Source organism: Triticum aestivum, chromosome 5B (genome assembly GCF_018294505.1).
Source record: "Triticum aestivum cultivar Chinese Spring chromosome 5B, IWGSC CS RefSeq v2.1, whole genome shotgun sequence".
NCBI classification, from domain to species: Eukaryota; Viridiplantae; Streptophyta; class Magnoliopsida; order Poales; family Poaceae; genus Triticum; species Triticum aestivum.
This window is the reverse complement of record NC_057807.1, coordinates 324,615,412-324,631,707: the sequence shown is the minus strand read 5'-3', so window position 1 is coordinate 324,631,707 and position 16,296 is coordinate 324,615,412. Positions and strand designations below refer to the sequence as shown.

The 16,296-nt window shown below is 44.9% G+C and overlaps 1 protein-coding gene across 1 annotated transcript; it reads right to left on the bottom strand.

Moving 5' to 3' along the window:
- Positions 1 to 824: 824 nt before the first annotated feature.
- On the bottom strand, positions 825 to 1,633 carry LOC123116056 (uncharacterized). Its single transcript, XM_044537062.1, has one exon. It carries the CDS (start codon positions 1,557 to 1,559, stop codon positions 924 to 926), a length of 636 nt encoding a protein of 211 aa, XP_044392997.1. The 5' UTR covers positions 1,560 to 1,633; the 3' UTR covers positions 825 to 923.
- Between the last annotated feature and the right edge of the window lie 14,663 nt (positions 1,634 to 16,296).

Below are 16,296 nucleotides of genomic sequence, written 5' to 3'. Positions count from 1 at the left end.
TGATAGGTTGGGGAATCCTTGTCGATCCTTGGGAAAGTACGGTGTGAAGGAGAGAGGGCGTCATCTGGTTTTAAAGAAGAGAGCTCCAGCAAGAAATGTCGTTTAAACGGCAGGGTCCGATTGGAAAATAAAAGGGTGTGTCATGGGTGGGTTTTTGTGTTGGACCGCGTGTTCGAGATAACATGACGGATAGTTCGGACAACCACATTTCTCCCCCACATATGGGCTGGATTTTGGGGAGCGCGACGCTTGGACGTACGAGAGAGGAATGAGCTTCGACATGAGTTCTTCATTATTTGTTTCATTTACTTATATGCGTTGTAGCGCGTAGCAACGCACGGGCATTATACTAGTTACATCTAAAGATGTCGTCGGGAAAGAAAAACAAGCCCAAAAAACAACTAAAACTTATCATCCGAAAATGAAGTTGCCGTGTTTGACAACTAAAGTTGCCATACTCGTGTCACTGAAGTTGCCATCAAAAACATTCGAAGTTGTTATGTGTCCGTGCCGCACGTGTGCTATTTATCAGGTTAAAAGCAAGCTGCAAGTTTGGAAAGTCTTATTTTCAACATAGCTAATTAACCTGATGATTTCAAATTACAAACCGCGCATTCGGAACCACAATTCACGAAAGTAAGCTCAAAATCCTCTCCAAACATCACAATTTTATTAGGTTTGAACCGAGCGCCTCACCCGGACGAATCGATAGAGAGTCGCGTTTGGGGGTGGGGTGGGGGTAAGAAGGCGGCGAATCGAGCTGCCCATCGTGTGGGCTGGGCATCCGTCGTAAAAATGTTCATAGTGGAGAGAGGAATGCTACGTGGTATGTTCCATGCATGTTTGGAGAAAAAATAGGTTTCTTTCACCTACAGCCCATTACGTACATTCAATCGAGATGCCCTAATGAATTACCTAACCGGTCACACGCCAAAGTATTCGAAGGCGTTGCTGAGGCGGCGGCCGGCGTAGGGGTGGGGATGGTCCGGGTACGTGCACTCCGTGCTGAACAGAAGCCAGTGCCGCCGGCAACGTTTCACCGGCAGGTCGCCGAGAACCCGCTGTCCCCCGCCGGGCGTCTCGAGGCGCACCATGTCGCTCTCGAACACGACGCGGCACAGGCCGCCGCCGGCGACGTCCTGGCACCGCTTGGCCTCCGGCCACCGCGAGTCGAAGAGCGGCATGGCACCGACGTAGTTGCCCTGGTAGGCCCAGCTGCAGGTGACCCACCCGTACGTCTTGGCGTCCACCAGGAGCTCCAAGACGCGCCGGCCGTCGCGGGGCACGCGGCCACGCGGCACGACGCTCCACTGGGTAAAGATGTTGCCGCCCAGCGCGCGGCACACGAGCAACATGCCGCCCCCCGCCGACAGCCGGTTCTCCACGGCCGCGTAGTAGGACGACGACCACGGCTGCGACGACGGCGACAACGGCGGGGAGCCGGTGGTGGTGGCGTGGGCCATAGCCGCGAGGGTCGCCGCGGTGAAAGCCGCGGCGAGGCCTGCCATTGCCGCACGTTGGCGGCTCCCGATCTGGACGCGCGGCGTACGTGGCTGCATGTATCGGGCGCTTTCTTTGATATATCGTGGCTGGGGACAGGCGCATGCACTTCATGGCTAACCATGGACGGAAAGACCACCTGAGGAGGATTAGAATCACACTTATCCCATATAAAGCCATATATAGCGCTGCGGTAATGCTATTTTTATCCGAGTAGCACAGTGACCCGCACGGTTGCAAGTGTTGTGGTTTTTTTTTTTTGGCATGTAAATTTGAAACCTTCTGGTAGACGACGTTAATCTCATCATGTCTAACCTTAACCACATGACAGTGCGTATACTACGTGCCTTATTTGAGAGAGGCATCTTCTACCTATGATGTCGATATGTCTGCTTGACGTATCCTTGAAAAGAAGTTTGAGCGAGGCAGTGAGCCACATTGTTCCTCGAGCATCATAGTGATGTCGTGTTGTCTATCTTGATGTAGGCGTTTAATCTCAATAATCATTGCATAGCCGAGCAGTCAGGCTCTCGTCCCATGATTGCCTTGACCGCCACTTCTGAGTCGGTCTCAATGATGATCAGCTTCGGGCTTCATTCTTGAGCAAGGTGATTCCCTCCATGCATGCCAAAAGCTCAACTTAAAAGGGGCTGCCACGTGTCTGTGAATGTCTGCAGGAGGAGAGCACGGCTATCTCGTCCCGAAGGATCATGCCAGCTCCTCCCATGCTAGCTTTTTTTTTCAAGAACATACAGGAGCGATGCATGTCTTTTCAATTAAGAGGAGGAAGAAGCGTCTGAAATTACATCTTGGTTACACTGCGATGCCCGTCACGTAGGCGTGCGCTATGGCCTAATGGATTTGGAAGGCATGGCCGCTGTCTACCCTAGCCATAGTCCACAGGTGGAGCTCGGCTCTGATGAGATCTACAGTGTAGCTCGGAGGTGAACTCTTGCGCTCGAAAACTCGACTGTTGCGCTCGAAAACTCGACTGTTGCGCTCTAGCCAGATGAATCGGAGTGTGGCCAGGATCGTGGCATTTGTTTGCTTGGATAGCATGGTCGTGCGCGCCTTTGCCACTTGCGGCCACCAATCCGGTAGTCTGCTCGTGCCATCCGGGGTGAAGCGATGGAGGCCCATAGGCAGTAGCATGTGGTACCAAATCTCATGCGAGTACGAACAGCCCAGGAGCATGTGAGATGTGTCTTCGTCGTGTTGGCAGCATAGTTGGCATGTTCTAGTGTGCGGCAGGTTCCGCGGGGCGAGTCTATCAGCCGTCCACAGTCTCTCGCGCACCGCCAGCCACGCGAGGATTTTTATCTCCAGGGGAGCCCCAGCGTGCCAGATCTCCTCGGTGCAGGGCGCGAACTCTCTCCCACAGAAGAAGGCGGCATAAGTGTCGCGGGAAGAGTACTGCCCCGCCGTGCCCAGACGCCAGGAGAAGGTGTCAGGGGAGTCAGAGAGGGTCACCCCCTGCACCTCATCCCAGAGCAGCAGGAATTCAACGATCGCCGGAACCGTAGGCGTACCACGGATCGAATCCACCCATGTGTGCCCTTGCAGCGCCGTAGCGACTGTCAGCTTACACCCCGCAGGTCCGACGTGCGCGAATAGGTTGGGCGCCCGCTGCACAATAGGGCGTCCATCAAGCCACGGGTCGAACCAGAAGCTCATGTTGCGCCCATTCCCAAGGTCACACCGAAGCGCCGCGGTGCCCAGTCTTGCGGCTTCCGCCGAGACGACGACACTCATGCCACCCCATGGTTTGCCCAACATTGTCTTCTGCAGCCAAAGCCATCGTAAGCGCAGGGCTTGGTTTAGCAGTTTTAGGTTGAGGACGCCCAGGCCGCCGTAGGGTTTGGGCGAGCAGACGATATGCCAGGCGACGAGGCAACAACCTCCCTTTGCATCTTCCACTCCACGCCAGAAGAATCCTCTGCGAAGTTTGTCGATGCACTTAAAGAACCAGGGCGGCAGGTCGAGGGCCATAAGGTGGAAGATTGGCATCGCCGAGAGCCTGCAGTTGACGAGGGTGAGTCTGCTGGACCGACGGAGGAGGCCCGCATTCCATGTTGGCAACTGCGCCGCAATCCGATCGATGAGGGGTTGAAGCTCCGAACGGGTCAGGGCCCATAGCGAAAGAGGAAGGCCGAGGTATGTGATAGGTAGCGCCTGGAGTTTGCAGCCGGCCAGAGCGAGGAGCTGCCGAATGTCCTCCTCCTGACAACGGATCGTGGAGATGGAGCTCTTCAAGAAGTTGCACCGCAGCCCCGTGGCCTCTCCAAAGCATTCCAGGAGCTGCTTAGCCGCGTCCATCTCAGCCACCGACGGACTGAGGAGCAAGATGGCGTCGTCCGCGTACAATGAGAGGCGGTAGTGAATTTCGATCTATCGTGGAGCGAGGCGAAGAGGCCCGCCTCCTCCGCCTTCCTGAAAATCATCGTGAGGACGTCCATGACAATGATAAAAAAGCAAGGGGAGATGGGATCCCCTTGCCGCAGTCCCTTGCCGTGCCAGAAGCTTTCGCTGGCCGTTCCGTTGACGAGCACTTGCGTGCTAGCTGTAGAGAGGAGAGTGATGAGCCTCTGCCTCCACCTGGGTCCGAACCCGCGATGAGCCAAAATTTCCAGGAGGAACTGTCATGAGACGCTATCGAAGGCTTTAGCGATATCAATCTTGAAAATGATGGTCGGTACTCGCTTGCGATGGAGCGAGCAAACGGATTGCTGCACCAACATGAAGTTGTCGAGGATAGATCGACCCGCAATGAAGGCACTTTGGTTTTGGTCAACCAGCTTCGGGACGAGAGGCGCGAGCTCCGCGGACATGGCCTTCGCTACAATCTTGGCAAAGCTGTGGACGAGGCTAATGGGTCTGAAATCCTTGATGTCTAGCGCCCCCTCCTTCTTTGGCAGAAGCACGATGAATGCCTCGTTTAACTGCTCCATGCCTCCGCCATCAGCACTGTCAAATGTGCGCACCGCCTTCATCACCACTTCCTTAATGATGGACCAACAGGATTGGTAGAATCTCGTGGTGAAACCATCGGGTCCTGGGGCCTTGTCTGGTTGCATGTTTTTGATCGTGTTCCATATGACCTCTTCAGTGAGCGGGGCCTCGAGCGCCGATGCGTCCACGCCTGGAAGCCCGAGCGATGGAAGGCACAATGTGTGCCGCCTGCTCACTGGGACCCCCAGCAGATTTGCGTAGTAACCACCTGCAAGCGCACACATGCCCTCTCGAGATGATGCCTCTGTGCCGCCGTCTTTGAGCTTGAAGATGTGGTTCCTCCTCCGCCGATGTCTGGCGAAGATCTTGAAGAATCTCTTGCTGGCCTCGCCTTCCTTCAGCCACAAGATGCAAGATTTCTGCCTAGCGATCGTCTGCTGTAGCGAGGCCAGCCCTAGCACCTTCCTCTTTATCTCCCGACGCAACCATGCCTCACCGTCTGAGAGCGCCCTGGCGTCTAGCGCTTTATCAAAGCATAGGATGAGTTCATTCGCTAGCAGGATTTGCTCCTTGATATTGCCAATCCTGGACTGGCTCCACTTGGAGAGCGCTTTGGCCATGGCCTTCAGTCGTAGGAAGAGATCGACAAACGGGTTTGCCTTCGGCGGGAGGGAGTGCCAGCTCACGGCCACCACCTCATGGAATTCGGGGATGGCTGGCCAAAAGCTTTGGAAGTGGAAGCGGGACTTGCGGTGGAGAGAGACGTTGGTAGCCATAAGCAGTGGGCAATGGTCAGAGATGGACGAAGACAACGCTTGCAGTAGGTGATCCGGGTGGACCGCGTCCCAGTCCGACGTGGAGAACCAGCGATCAATCTTCTCGAGGGTGGGCTGGCGTCTCTCGTTGCTCCAGGTGTACCTCCGCCCAATGGGGTAAGATTCCTTGAGCTCCAAGTCATTTAGGAGGCGGCGAAAACGGCCCATCATGCATCTGTTTAACATATTGTTGTTCTTATCCGCTGCGTCGACGATGAGGTTGAAATCGCCCGCCACTGCCCATGGGTCGGCGCATGCTGCGCGAATCGTGCGGAGCTCATCCAAGAAATGCGCCTTGCGCGCGTTGTCTGTCGGCCCGTAGACCGTGGTCAGGGTCCACTAGTTGCCATCCCCAAAGGCCATCTCGATCGTGACTGAGAATTGGTCGATGCGGAAGGCAGGCACCGTGAGCACCGAAGAGTCCCAAGCCACAATGATCCCGCCTACCGTGCCCTGCACAAGTAGGGCCACGTACGCATCAAATTTCATGCCCAACAGGGAGGCAATCACGCATTGATCCACCACCGCTAGCTTGGATTCTAGGATGCACGCCACCGAGGTCGCCTCCCCATCGGAGGCTTAAACCAGCGATCAGGAGGTGAGTGTTCATGTGTGTTCTGAGCCTTCATGTTTGTACTGTGTTTTCAATAAAAGAAAGATAATTCATGCTGGAGGCCAGTTAAGGAGAGAGTGAAAATATCCTATCTAGTGAAGGAGTATCTCAGTTAGTTAATACTTACTTGAGCAGCATTCATTTGTACTTGCTTTTCTTTCTAGAAGCTTCAAGAGAAATCTGGTTATTTGGCACTTTGAAGACGTGGCTTTAAAAAAATGCCACAATCAAATTGGCTTCGCAAAAGTACCATCCAACTCGTGTGCGCTTTGATTACCATGCCATTCCCCCTTTTTCATTGCTTATTTTTATTTTTCCATTTCCTAACACCTCAAAGTACCAAACTAATGTTGACCTACACATCAGAGATCAACTTACAGTTAGTCGAAATGTACCATGGAAATTTCAGAATATGTAAACTATATTGTACATGATTCGGTTACCATGATGTCATGTTTTATCTTTTTCTATAAATGTTGTCTTTATTGACTCATAATGAAGCATCAAGTGAATAAATAACATAATGAGTATACACCCAATCTTTGCATGACTATGATGCACACAACCAACACTAACACATGCACGTAAAGAAACACGCCTGCAATTGCAAGAGCAAAGTCATAAAAGACCAACGCTATGTATATGCCATGGAGAAAGAAAACAACAAAATTATCAAACTCTGATCGACGAAGTACGTCAAAGACTATCAGTAGTAATCATCTCTTGACAACAAAAGGACCACAAAAAAAGGTTATGCAAAAACAACGTCTTTAGGAAGGGAACGATGTGGACACGTCATCATTGCCGGATCCAATCTCCGAAGGTCGTATCGTGAGTTTTCACTCTTAACATCATTTCAAAGCAAACTCCAGACAATGTCTCCGACAAAATGACGGCGCAAAAACATCACCATTGCCAATTATAATCAACTTGGGTCAAACCTAGGGTCCCCCTCCCCCCCTCCCCCCGTGAGCTCGAGGCTAGGTACATGAGAAGCACCACCAAACGGAACTCCTCTTGCATTGTCACCTCCACTTTTTCCCGACAAGTTGATAAGCTTTGTTCTCCCTTATTTTTGGCAACGTGTACTAGCGAATTTTCAGATCTCTTGATTTCGAGATGCTATAGTGTGTGTGTTTTCGCAGGGAAGTTAAGTTTGCTGTCTAACATGGATTTTACAATCACCACGTTAAATGTGTTGTTTGTTTTTATGGAAGTAAAAAGTTAGATGTCTAAAGCTTACGCATATCTCATTCTATTGCTTTCTTGCATTGTTCTATAGAAATGTTTAACTGTCCTAGTTATATTCAATTTGTGTTAGTTGGAGAGAAACAAATAACTAGCATGACCTATACTTGGTGAGTTAATGTTCTCCCTTTGTCTGAGCTACATATATGCACGGTTAAAACATGACCATGATTTTTAACATGTTTTACAACTGCTAAATCAATATTGTGTTCATGTTTTCCTAATTGTGTCAAGTAGGCATGATTTTGAGGTCGCGTTGAGAAGCAGTACTAATACTCCATTGTTATTGGCTAATGCTTTCCCTAACTTTACAAACATCTTCACGTGCAGGAGCCACCGGAAAAAAGGAGAGAGGGTTCGAAAAAGGATGCGAATAGCAAAGAAGGCGATAAGCATTGTTGAGGAAATCGTTAACTGGTAACTGCTCGGTTGGCTAGTAAGTAGGGGATCAATAGGCTAATCAGCAAGTTAATCGGCCATTTAATCAATTAATCGGACGATTTATTGGTTTATCGGCTACTCGGTGACCCTAGGAGTAGGGGTTAATCGGGAAGTTAACTGGTTAATCGGACGAATTCTTGAACATGGGCGATAAGAGAGTTCGAGCGAGTAGGACCTAAGGCCAAAGGGAAAAACTAAAAATTTAAAGCTTATATGTCCTTATTTATTTATAGTACACATAACCTTTTTCATAATTTTTATTTGATGAGAATAAACAAACATTCGTAGCATCATGATATTTTTCAGAATTGGCCTTGATGTTGCATATTTGTACTCCCTCCGTCTCGTGTATAGGGTGTGCACGTAGGTCTAGATCATCGATTTAACTAATTCAATATGGGTTATATGTCACCGGAGCATATAATTGGATTCATATACGAATGTGGTTTCTAAACCTATATTTTTCGTCGAATATATAATACACATTTAACTAGTTGAATTATCGACCAGAACTATGTGTATGCCCTGTACACCAAGGTTGCATGTGGACACGGGCTGTCTGGGGTGCCCACTTCCCAAGCCCATTAATTCGCGTACATGAACACCCACTAGGGGTTGGGGCGCCACCGGGTGGCGCCTCTTGAGAGAAATCTAGGCAGTGTTGGGTTGGAAGCGCCCATTCCACTTGCTTTCTTGCTATATTGGTAACACATGTAGAACCAGAAAAGTTTAAAATCACCAAACACTGGAAGGCATGAGGTAGAACTAGAAAGACAAAGAGAGCTCACACATACCCATTATCTAATGAATCAGTATATGTTGCAAGTTTATGGAGTGGTGAGAATTCAGCATTCAATTGTGACATGAAGTGCTACAACAAACCAATAAGAGCACAACGAGGGAAGGTTTACAGGGGATTCGAGCTGAATGCTCAAATTAAAATCACCATGAAATGTGAGGAAAATCACCTTGTTATTTGTAGTCATAAGTTCATAACATATAAATTGAATAGTCGATTATAACTAATATCCAACCACCAGAGTAGAAAATACAAACCTTGTTATCTGTAGTCATAAGTTCATAACATGTAAATTGAATAGTAGATTACTGCTAACATAGCAGCTTACAATGAAAAGTTCTATCCTACAGAAAAGGGAAAAGAAATGCCACCTGTAAGCCAGAGCCAAATATTTAGTCAAATTGTCATCAAAAACTAAAAGGCAAATCATCCACTTGAGCTTATGATGACAGGAATATCCAGCACATCATGTGCCAACTCATGTAATTTCTAATGTTCGACATAAAGGCATAATACTAAATGGCATCCAACTAACACATTACTTATGAAATATGGATGTACTCGTGTGTTCTCAAAATTACTTAGGGGAATTAGAAGAAATTTTCCATACAGTTCTTTGAAAATTTCTTGTCAAAATCAAAATGCAACAGTAATTTTTTTATATTTTTTTTCGAAACGGAGGCAAAAGATTTGCCTCATCGATTAATTAAGCAGAAGAGAATTGCCCAGCTAATTAATGGAAAACCGGGCGAAAACCAAAAATGCAACAGTAATTTCACTGAAAAAGACAAAGCATCAAGGGAGAGTGAGTACCTAAAAATTCTGAAGATCTCGAACATAACCTCCTGCAGGCGGCACGACGGACGAGAAGGGGGCAAGGCTGCTGGATCAAAATCTCGGTGTCCTCTCTCATCCTCTAGTCAGACTACTCAACTTTTTTTTCCATAGACCTGAATTAAATTTTAGAAAAATGAAAGTTCATGACTACATAGATGAGATGGTCTAGAAGTAGGGCACTGGAAGAAAGGGGAAGGAAAATATCAGGAAGAAGAGTCAACAACGCAGTCAAGTATACGGAGAAAAGGTCCGCCGTGCACTTGCCTCCTTCTGCTGCCGTACTCGGGAAAGAAAGGAGGGTGGGGGAGCTGGTGTTCGGGCCGCTGCTGGCACTACAACGAGGAGCCGGTGGTGAAGGCGGCGGAGATCGGGGCGGGGATAGAGGCGGTGGACTATGGTGCCGGGCACCGGAGGAGCCGGGGCAGGGCCGGCGGCAACCTAGGGAAGGGGAGGTTGCGTGATACGAAGAGAGAAAGAAGAAACGGCAGGTCTAGCTTCATGAGGAAGGGAAGGCACTTTTACTTTTTTTTCTCGCTAGCACAGTAAAATTGATGAGGTGGAACGCGCGAGGAGGCGTGATACGTCTCCAACGTATCTATAATTTTGTATTGTTCCATGCTATTATATTACCCGTTTTAGAAGTTTATGGGCTTTACTTTACACTTTTATATCATTTTTGGGACTAACCTACTAACTGGAGGCCCAGCCCGAATTGCTGTTTTTTTGCCTATTTCAGTGTTTCGAAGAAAAGGAATATCAAACGGAGTCCAAACGGAATGAAACCTTCGGGAGTGATCTTTTTGGAATAAACGTGATCCATAGGACTTGAAGTGGAAGTCAAGAAACAAGCGAGGCGGCCACGATGGTGCCCGGCACGCCCCCTACAGGTGGGCGTGTCCCCCACCCACGTGAGCCCCTCGAGTGTCCACCGACCTACTTCTTCCTCCTATATATACCCATGTACCCTGAAACAATCGAGGAGCACCACGAAAAACTATTTCCACCGCCGTAACCTTCTGTATCCGCGAGATCCCATCTTGGAGCCTTCGTCGGCGCTCCGCCGGAGGGGGAATCAACCATGGAGGGCCTCTACATCATCTCCAAGGCCCTTCCGATGAGTTGTGAGTAGTTTACCACAGACCTTCGGGTCCATAGTTATTAGCTAGATGGCTTCTTCTCTCTCTTTGAATCTCAATACAAAGTTTTCCTTGATCTTCTTGGAGATCTATTCGATGTAACTCTTTTTGCAGTGTGGTTGTCGAGATCTGATGAATTTTGGGTTTATGATCAAGTTTATCTATGAGAAATATTTGAATCTCCTCTGAATTCTTTTATGTGTGATTAAGTTATCTTTGCAAGTCTCTTCAAATTATCAGTTTGGTTTGGCCTACTAGATTGATCTTTCTTGCAATGGGAGAAGTGCTTAGCTTTGGGTTCAATCTTGCGGTGTCCTTTTCCAGTGACAGCAGGGGCAGCAAGGCACGTATTGTATTATTGCCATCGAGGATAAAAAGATGGGTTTGTATCATATTGCATGAGTTTATCCCTCTACATCATGTCATCTTTCTTAATGCATTACTCTATTCTTTATGAACTTAATACTCTAGATGCATACTGGATAGCGGTCGATGTGTGGAGTAATAGTAGTAGATGCAGGCAGGAGTCGGTCTACTTATCACGGACGTGATGCCTATATACATGATCATAGATAATCACATAATTATTCGCTTTTCTATCAATTGCTCGATAGTAATTTATTCACCCACCGTAATACTTATGCTATCTTGAGAGAAGCCACTAGTGAAACCTATGCCCCGCGGGTCTATCTTTTATCATATAAGCTTTCAATCTACTTTTATTTGCATCTTTACTTTTCCAATCTATATCATAAAATACCAAAAATATATTTATCTTATCATATTATCTCTATTAGATCTCACTTTCGCAAGTGGCCGTGAAGGGATTGACAACCCCTTTATTGCGTTGATTGCAAGTTCTTGTTTGTTTGTGTAGGTGTGTGGGACTTTTGAGGAGCCTCCTACTGGATTGATACCTTGGTTCTCAAAAACTGAGGGAAATACTTACGCTACTTTGCTGCATCACCCTTTCCTCTTCAAGGAAAACCAAAGCAAGCTCAAGACGTAGCAAGAAGGATTTCTGGCGCCGTTGCCGGGGAGGTCTTCGCTCAAGTCAAGACATACCAAGTACCCGTCACAAACTCATCTCCTCGCATTACATTATTTGGCATTTGCCTCTCGTTTTCCTCTCCCCCACTTCACCCTTGTCGTTTTATTCGCCCTCTCTTTTCCAATCTCCTCTCTCTTTCGCTTGCCTTTTTGTTTGCTTGTGTGTTAGATTGCTTGTCACGATGGCGCAAGATAATACTACCAAATTGTGTGACTTTTCCAATACTAATAATAATGATTTCCTTAGTACTCCGATTGCTCCTCTTAATGATGTTGAGTCTTGTGAAATCAATGCTGCTTTGCTGAATCTTGTTATGAAAGATCAATTTTCCGGCCTTCCTAGTGAAGATGCCGCTACCCATCTAAACAACTTTGTTGATTTGTGTGAGATGCAAAAGAAGAAAGATACGGATAATGATATTGTTAAATTGAAGTTATTTCCGTTTTCACTTAGAGATCATGCTAAATTTTGGTTTTCGTCTTTGCCTAAGAATAGTATTGATTCATGAAATAAGTGCAAAGATGCTTTTATCTTAAGTATTTTCCTCCCGCTAAGATCATCTCTCTTAGGAACAATATTATGAATTTTAAACAACTTGATCATGAGCATGTTGCCCAATCTTGAGAAAGAATGAAATTAATGATTCACAATTGCCTTACTCATGGTTTGAATTTATGGATGATCATATAAAAAATTTATGCCGAATTGAATTTTGCTTCTAGAAATCTTTTAGATTCGGCCGCGGGAGGCACTTTTATGGAAATCACTTTAGGAGAAGTTACTAAACTCCTTGATAACATTATGTCTAATTATTCTCAATGGCATACCAAAAGATCTACTAGTAAAAAAGTGCATGATATAGAAGAAATTAATGTTTTGAGTGGAAAGATGGATGAACTTATGAAATTGTTTGCTACTAAGAGTGCTCCTATTGATCCCAATGATATGTCTTTGTCTACTTGATTGAGAATAATAATGAATCTATGGATGTGAATTTTGTTGGTAGGAATAATTTTGGTAACAATACTTATAGAGGAAACTTTAATCCTAGACCGTTCCCTAGTAATTCCTCTAATAATTATGGAAATTCCTACAATAATTCTTATGGTAATTATAATAAGATGCCCTCTGATTTTGAGAATAGTGTTAAATAATTTATGATCTCTCAAAAGAATTTTAATGCTTTGCTTGAAGAAAAATTGCTTAAAGTCGATGATTTGGCTAGGAACGTTGATAGACTTTCACTTGATGTTGATTCTTTGAAACTTAGATCTACTCCTCCTAAGCATGATATCAATGAGTCTCTCAAAGCTATGAGAATTTCCATTGATGAGTGCAAAGAAAGAACCGCTAGGTTGCGTGCTAAGAAAGATTGCTTTGTAAAAGCATGTTCTTCTAGTTTCCATGAAAATAATGATGAAGATCTAAAAGTTATTGATGTGTCCCCTATTAAATCTTTGTTTTGCAGTATGATTTTAATAATGATGGGACTGGAGATGAGTCAACTTTAGTTAAAAGGCGTCCCAATGATTCAGAGTTTTTAGATCTTGATGCTAAATTTGGTAAAAGTGGGATTGGGAGATCAAGACTTTAAATAGCATTGAACCCACTATCTTGGATTTCAAGGAATTTAATTATGATAATTGTTCTTTAGTAGATTGTATTTCCTTGTTGCAATCCGTGTTGAATTCTCCTCATGCTTATAGTCAAAATAAAGCTTTTACCAAACATATTGTTGATGCCTTGATGCAACCTTATGATGAAAAACTTAATTTGGAAGTTTCTATACCTAGAAAACTTTATGATGAGTGGGAACCTACTATAAAGATTAAAATTAAAGATCATGAGTGCTATGCTTAGTGTGATTTGGGTGCTAGTGTTTTCATGATTCCGAAAACTTTATGTGATATTCTAGGTTTCCATGATTTTGATGATTGCTCTTTAAATTTGCATCTTGCGGATTCCACCATTAAAAATCCTATGGGAAGAATCAATGATGTTCTTATTGTTGCAAATAGGAATTATGTTCCCGTAGATTTTATCGTTCTTGACATAGATTGCAATCTTTCTTATCCTATTATTCTTGGTAGACCTTTCCTTAGAATGATTGGTGGAATTATTGATATGAAGGAAGGAAATATTAGATTCTAATTTCCATTAAGGAAAGACATGGAGCACTTTCCAAGAAAGAAAGTTAAATTACCTTATGAATCTATCATGCGAGCTACTTATGAATTGAGTGCCAAAGATGTCACTACTTAGATCTATCCTTGCTTTTATGCCTAGCTAGGGGCGTTAAACGATAGCGCTAGTTGGGAGGCAACCTAATTTTATTTTAGTTTTTTGTTTTTGCTTCTGTTTAGTAATAAATTTTTCATCTACCTTCTGTTTAGATGTGTTTTCATGTTTTAATTAGTGTTTGTGCCAAGTAGAACCTATAGGATAACCTATGGTGATAGTTAATTTGATTATGCTGAAAAATAGAAACTTTGCATGCACAAAAATAATTTTAGTAATTCACAGAAACGTGCTTTTGCGTTGATTCTTTTTGTTGTTCATCAATAGGCAAATTGCCCAGGACTTCCTATTTTGGTAGGATTTTTAGAGTTCTATAAGTATTCAAGAGTTACAGATTGCTACAGACTGTTCTGTTTTTGACAGATTCTGTTTTTCGTGTGTTATTTGCTTATTTTGATGCATCTATGACTAGTATTAAGTGGTATGAACCATTGAGAAGTTGGAATACAGTCAGTTTAACACCAATATAAATAAAGAATGAGTTCATTACAGTACCTTATGTGGTGGTTTTTCTTTCTTGCACTAACGGAGCTTATGAGATTTCCTGTTGAGTTTTGTGTTGTGAAGTTTTCAAGTTTTGGGTAAAGATTTGATGGACTATGGAATAAGGAGTGGCAAGAGCGTAAGCTTGGGGATGCCCATGGCACCCCAAGATATTGAAGGATAACCAAAAGCCTAAGCTTGGGGATGCCCCGGAAGGCATCCTTTCTTTCGCCTTCGTCTATCGGTAACTTTACTTGGAGCTATATTTTTATTCGCCACATGATATGTGTTTTGCTTGGAGCGTCTTGTATGATATTAGTCTTTGCTTTTTAGTTTACCACAATCATCCTTGCTGTACACACCTTTTGGGAGAAGCCCACTTGGTTGGAATTTATTAGAATACTCTATGTGCTTCACTTATATCTTTTGAGCTAAATAGATTTTGCTCCAGCACTTCACTTATATCTTTTAGAGCACGGCGGTGGCTTAATTTTGTAGAAACTGTTAATCTCTCATGATTCACTTATATTATTTTGAGAGTCTTTTAGAACAACATGGTATTTTCTATGGTTATAAAATTGGTCCTAAAATGATGGGCATCCAAGTTGGGTGATTATTAATTGCTTTGGTAATTGCCAAGTGAATTGTATGCTATGGTTATTATTAATTGCTTTGGTAATTGCCAAGTTGGGTGATTATAAAAACTATCATAGAAAGTGAATTGGATGCTATGGTCAATTTGATACTTGATAATTGCTTTGAGATATGGAGGTGGTGATATTAGAGTCATGCTAGTTGGGTGATTATTAATTTAAAGAATGCTTGTGTTGAAGTTGCCAAGTCCCGTAGCATGCACGTATGGTAAAAGTTGTGTAACAAATTTGAAATATGAGGTGTTCTTAGATTGTCATCCTTATGAGCGGCGGTCGGGGACGAGCGATGGTCTTATCCTACCAATCTATCCCCCTAGGAGCATGCACGTAGTCCTCTGAATTCTTTTATGTGTGATTGAGTTATCTTTGCAAGTCTCTTCGAATTATCAGTTTGGTTTGACCTACTAGATTGATCTTTCTTACAATGGGAGAAGTGCTTAGCTTTGGGTTCAATCTTGCGGTGTCCTTTCCCAGTGACAGCAGGGGCAGCAAGGCACGTATTGTATTGTTGCCATCGAGGATAAAAAGATGGGGTTTATATCATATTGCATGAGTTTATCCCTCTACATCATGTCATCTTTCTTAATGCGTTACTCTGTTCTTTATGAACTTAATACTCTAGATGCATGCTGGATAGCGGTCAATGTGTGGAGTAATAGTAGTAGATGCAGGCAGGAGTCGGTCTACTTGTCACGGACGTGATGCCTATATACATGATCATGCCTAGATAATCTCATAATTGTTCGTTTTTCTATCAATTGCTCGACAGTAATTTGTTCACCCACCATAATACTTATGTTATCTTGAGAGAAGCCACTAGTTAAACCTATGGCCCCCGGGTCTATCTTTTATCATATAAGCTTTCAATCTACTTTTATTTGCATCTTTACTTTTCCAACCTATATCATAAAATACCAAAAATATATTTATCTTATCATATTATCTCTATCAGATCTCACTTTTGCAAGTGGCCGTGAAGGGATTGACAACTCTTTTATTGCGTTGGTTGCGAGTTTTTGTTTGTTTGTATAGGTGCGTGGGACTTTTGAGGAGCCTCCTACTGGATTGATACCTTGATTCTCAAAAACTGAGGGAAATACTTACGCTACTTTGCTGCATCACCCTTTCCTCTTCAAGGAAAACCAACGCAAGCTCAAGACGTAGCAAGGCGCTCTTGACGCGTAGCTTATTATTTTGGATGGTGTACGTCGAAATTATGTGGGATTTGTGAACTTTCCCACAAAAACCGCATTGGACCCACCTCTGTCCACATCCTCCATACTACGAGGCCATGGGGACACCCCCTCAACATAAAACGGGGTTGTGGGGAGAACCGGAGAACATCACGTGCCCTCCCGCGCCGCTGCGAGCTCCACATCCGTGTGTTCTCCCGCGCCGCCGTGAGCTCCACATCCGCGCGTCCTCCCGCACCGCCATGAGCTCCACCTTCAAGCATAGTCCCGCTCGGGCAAG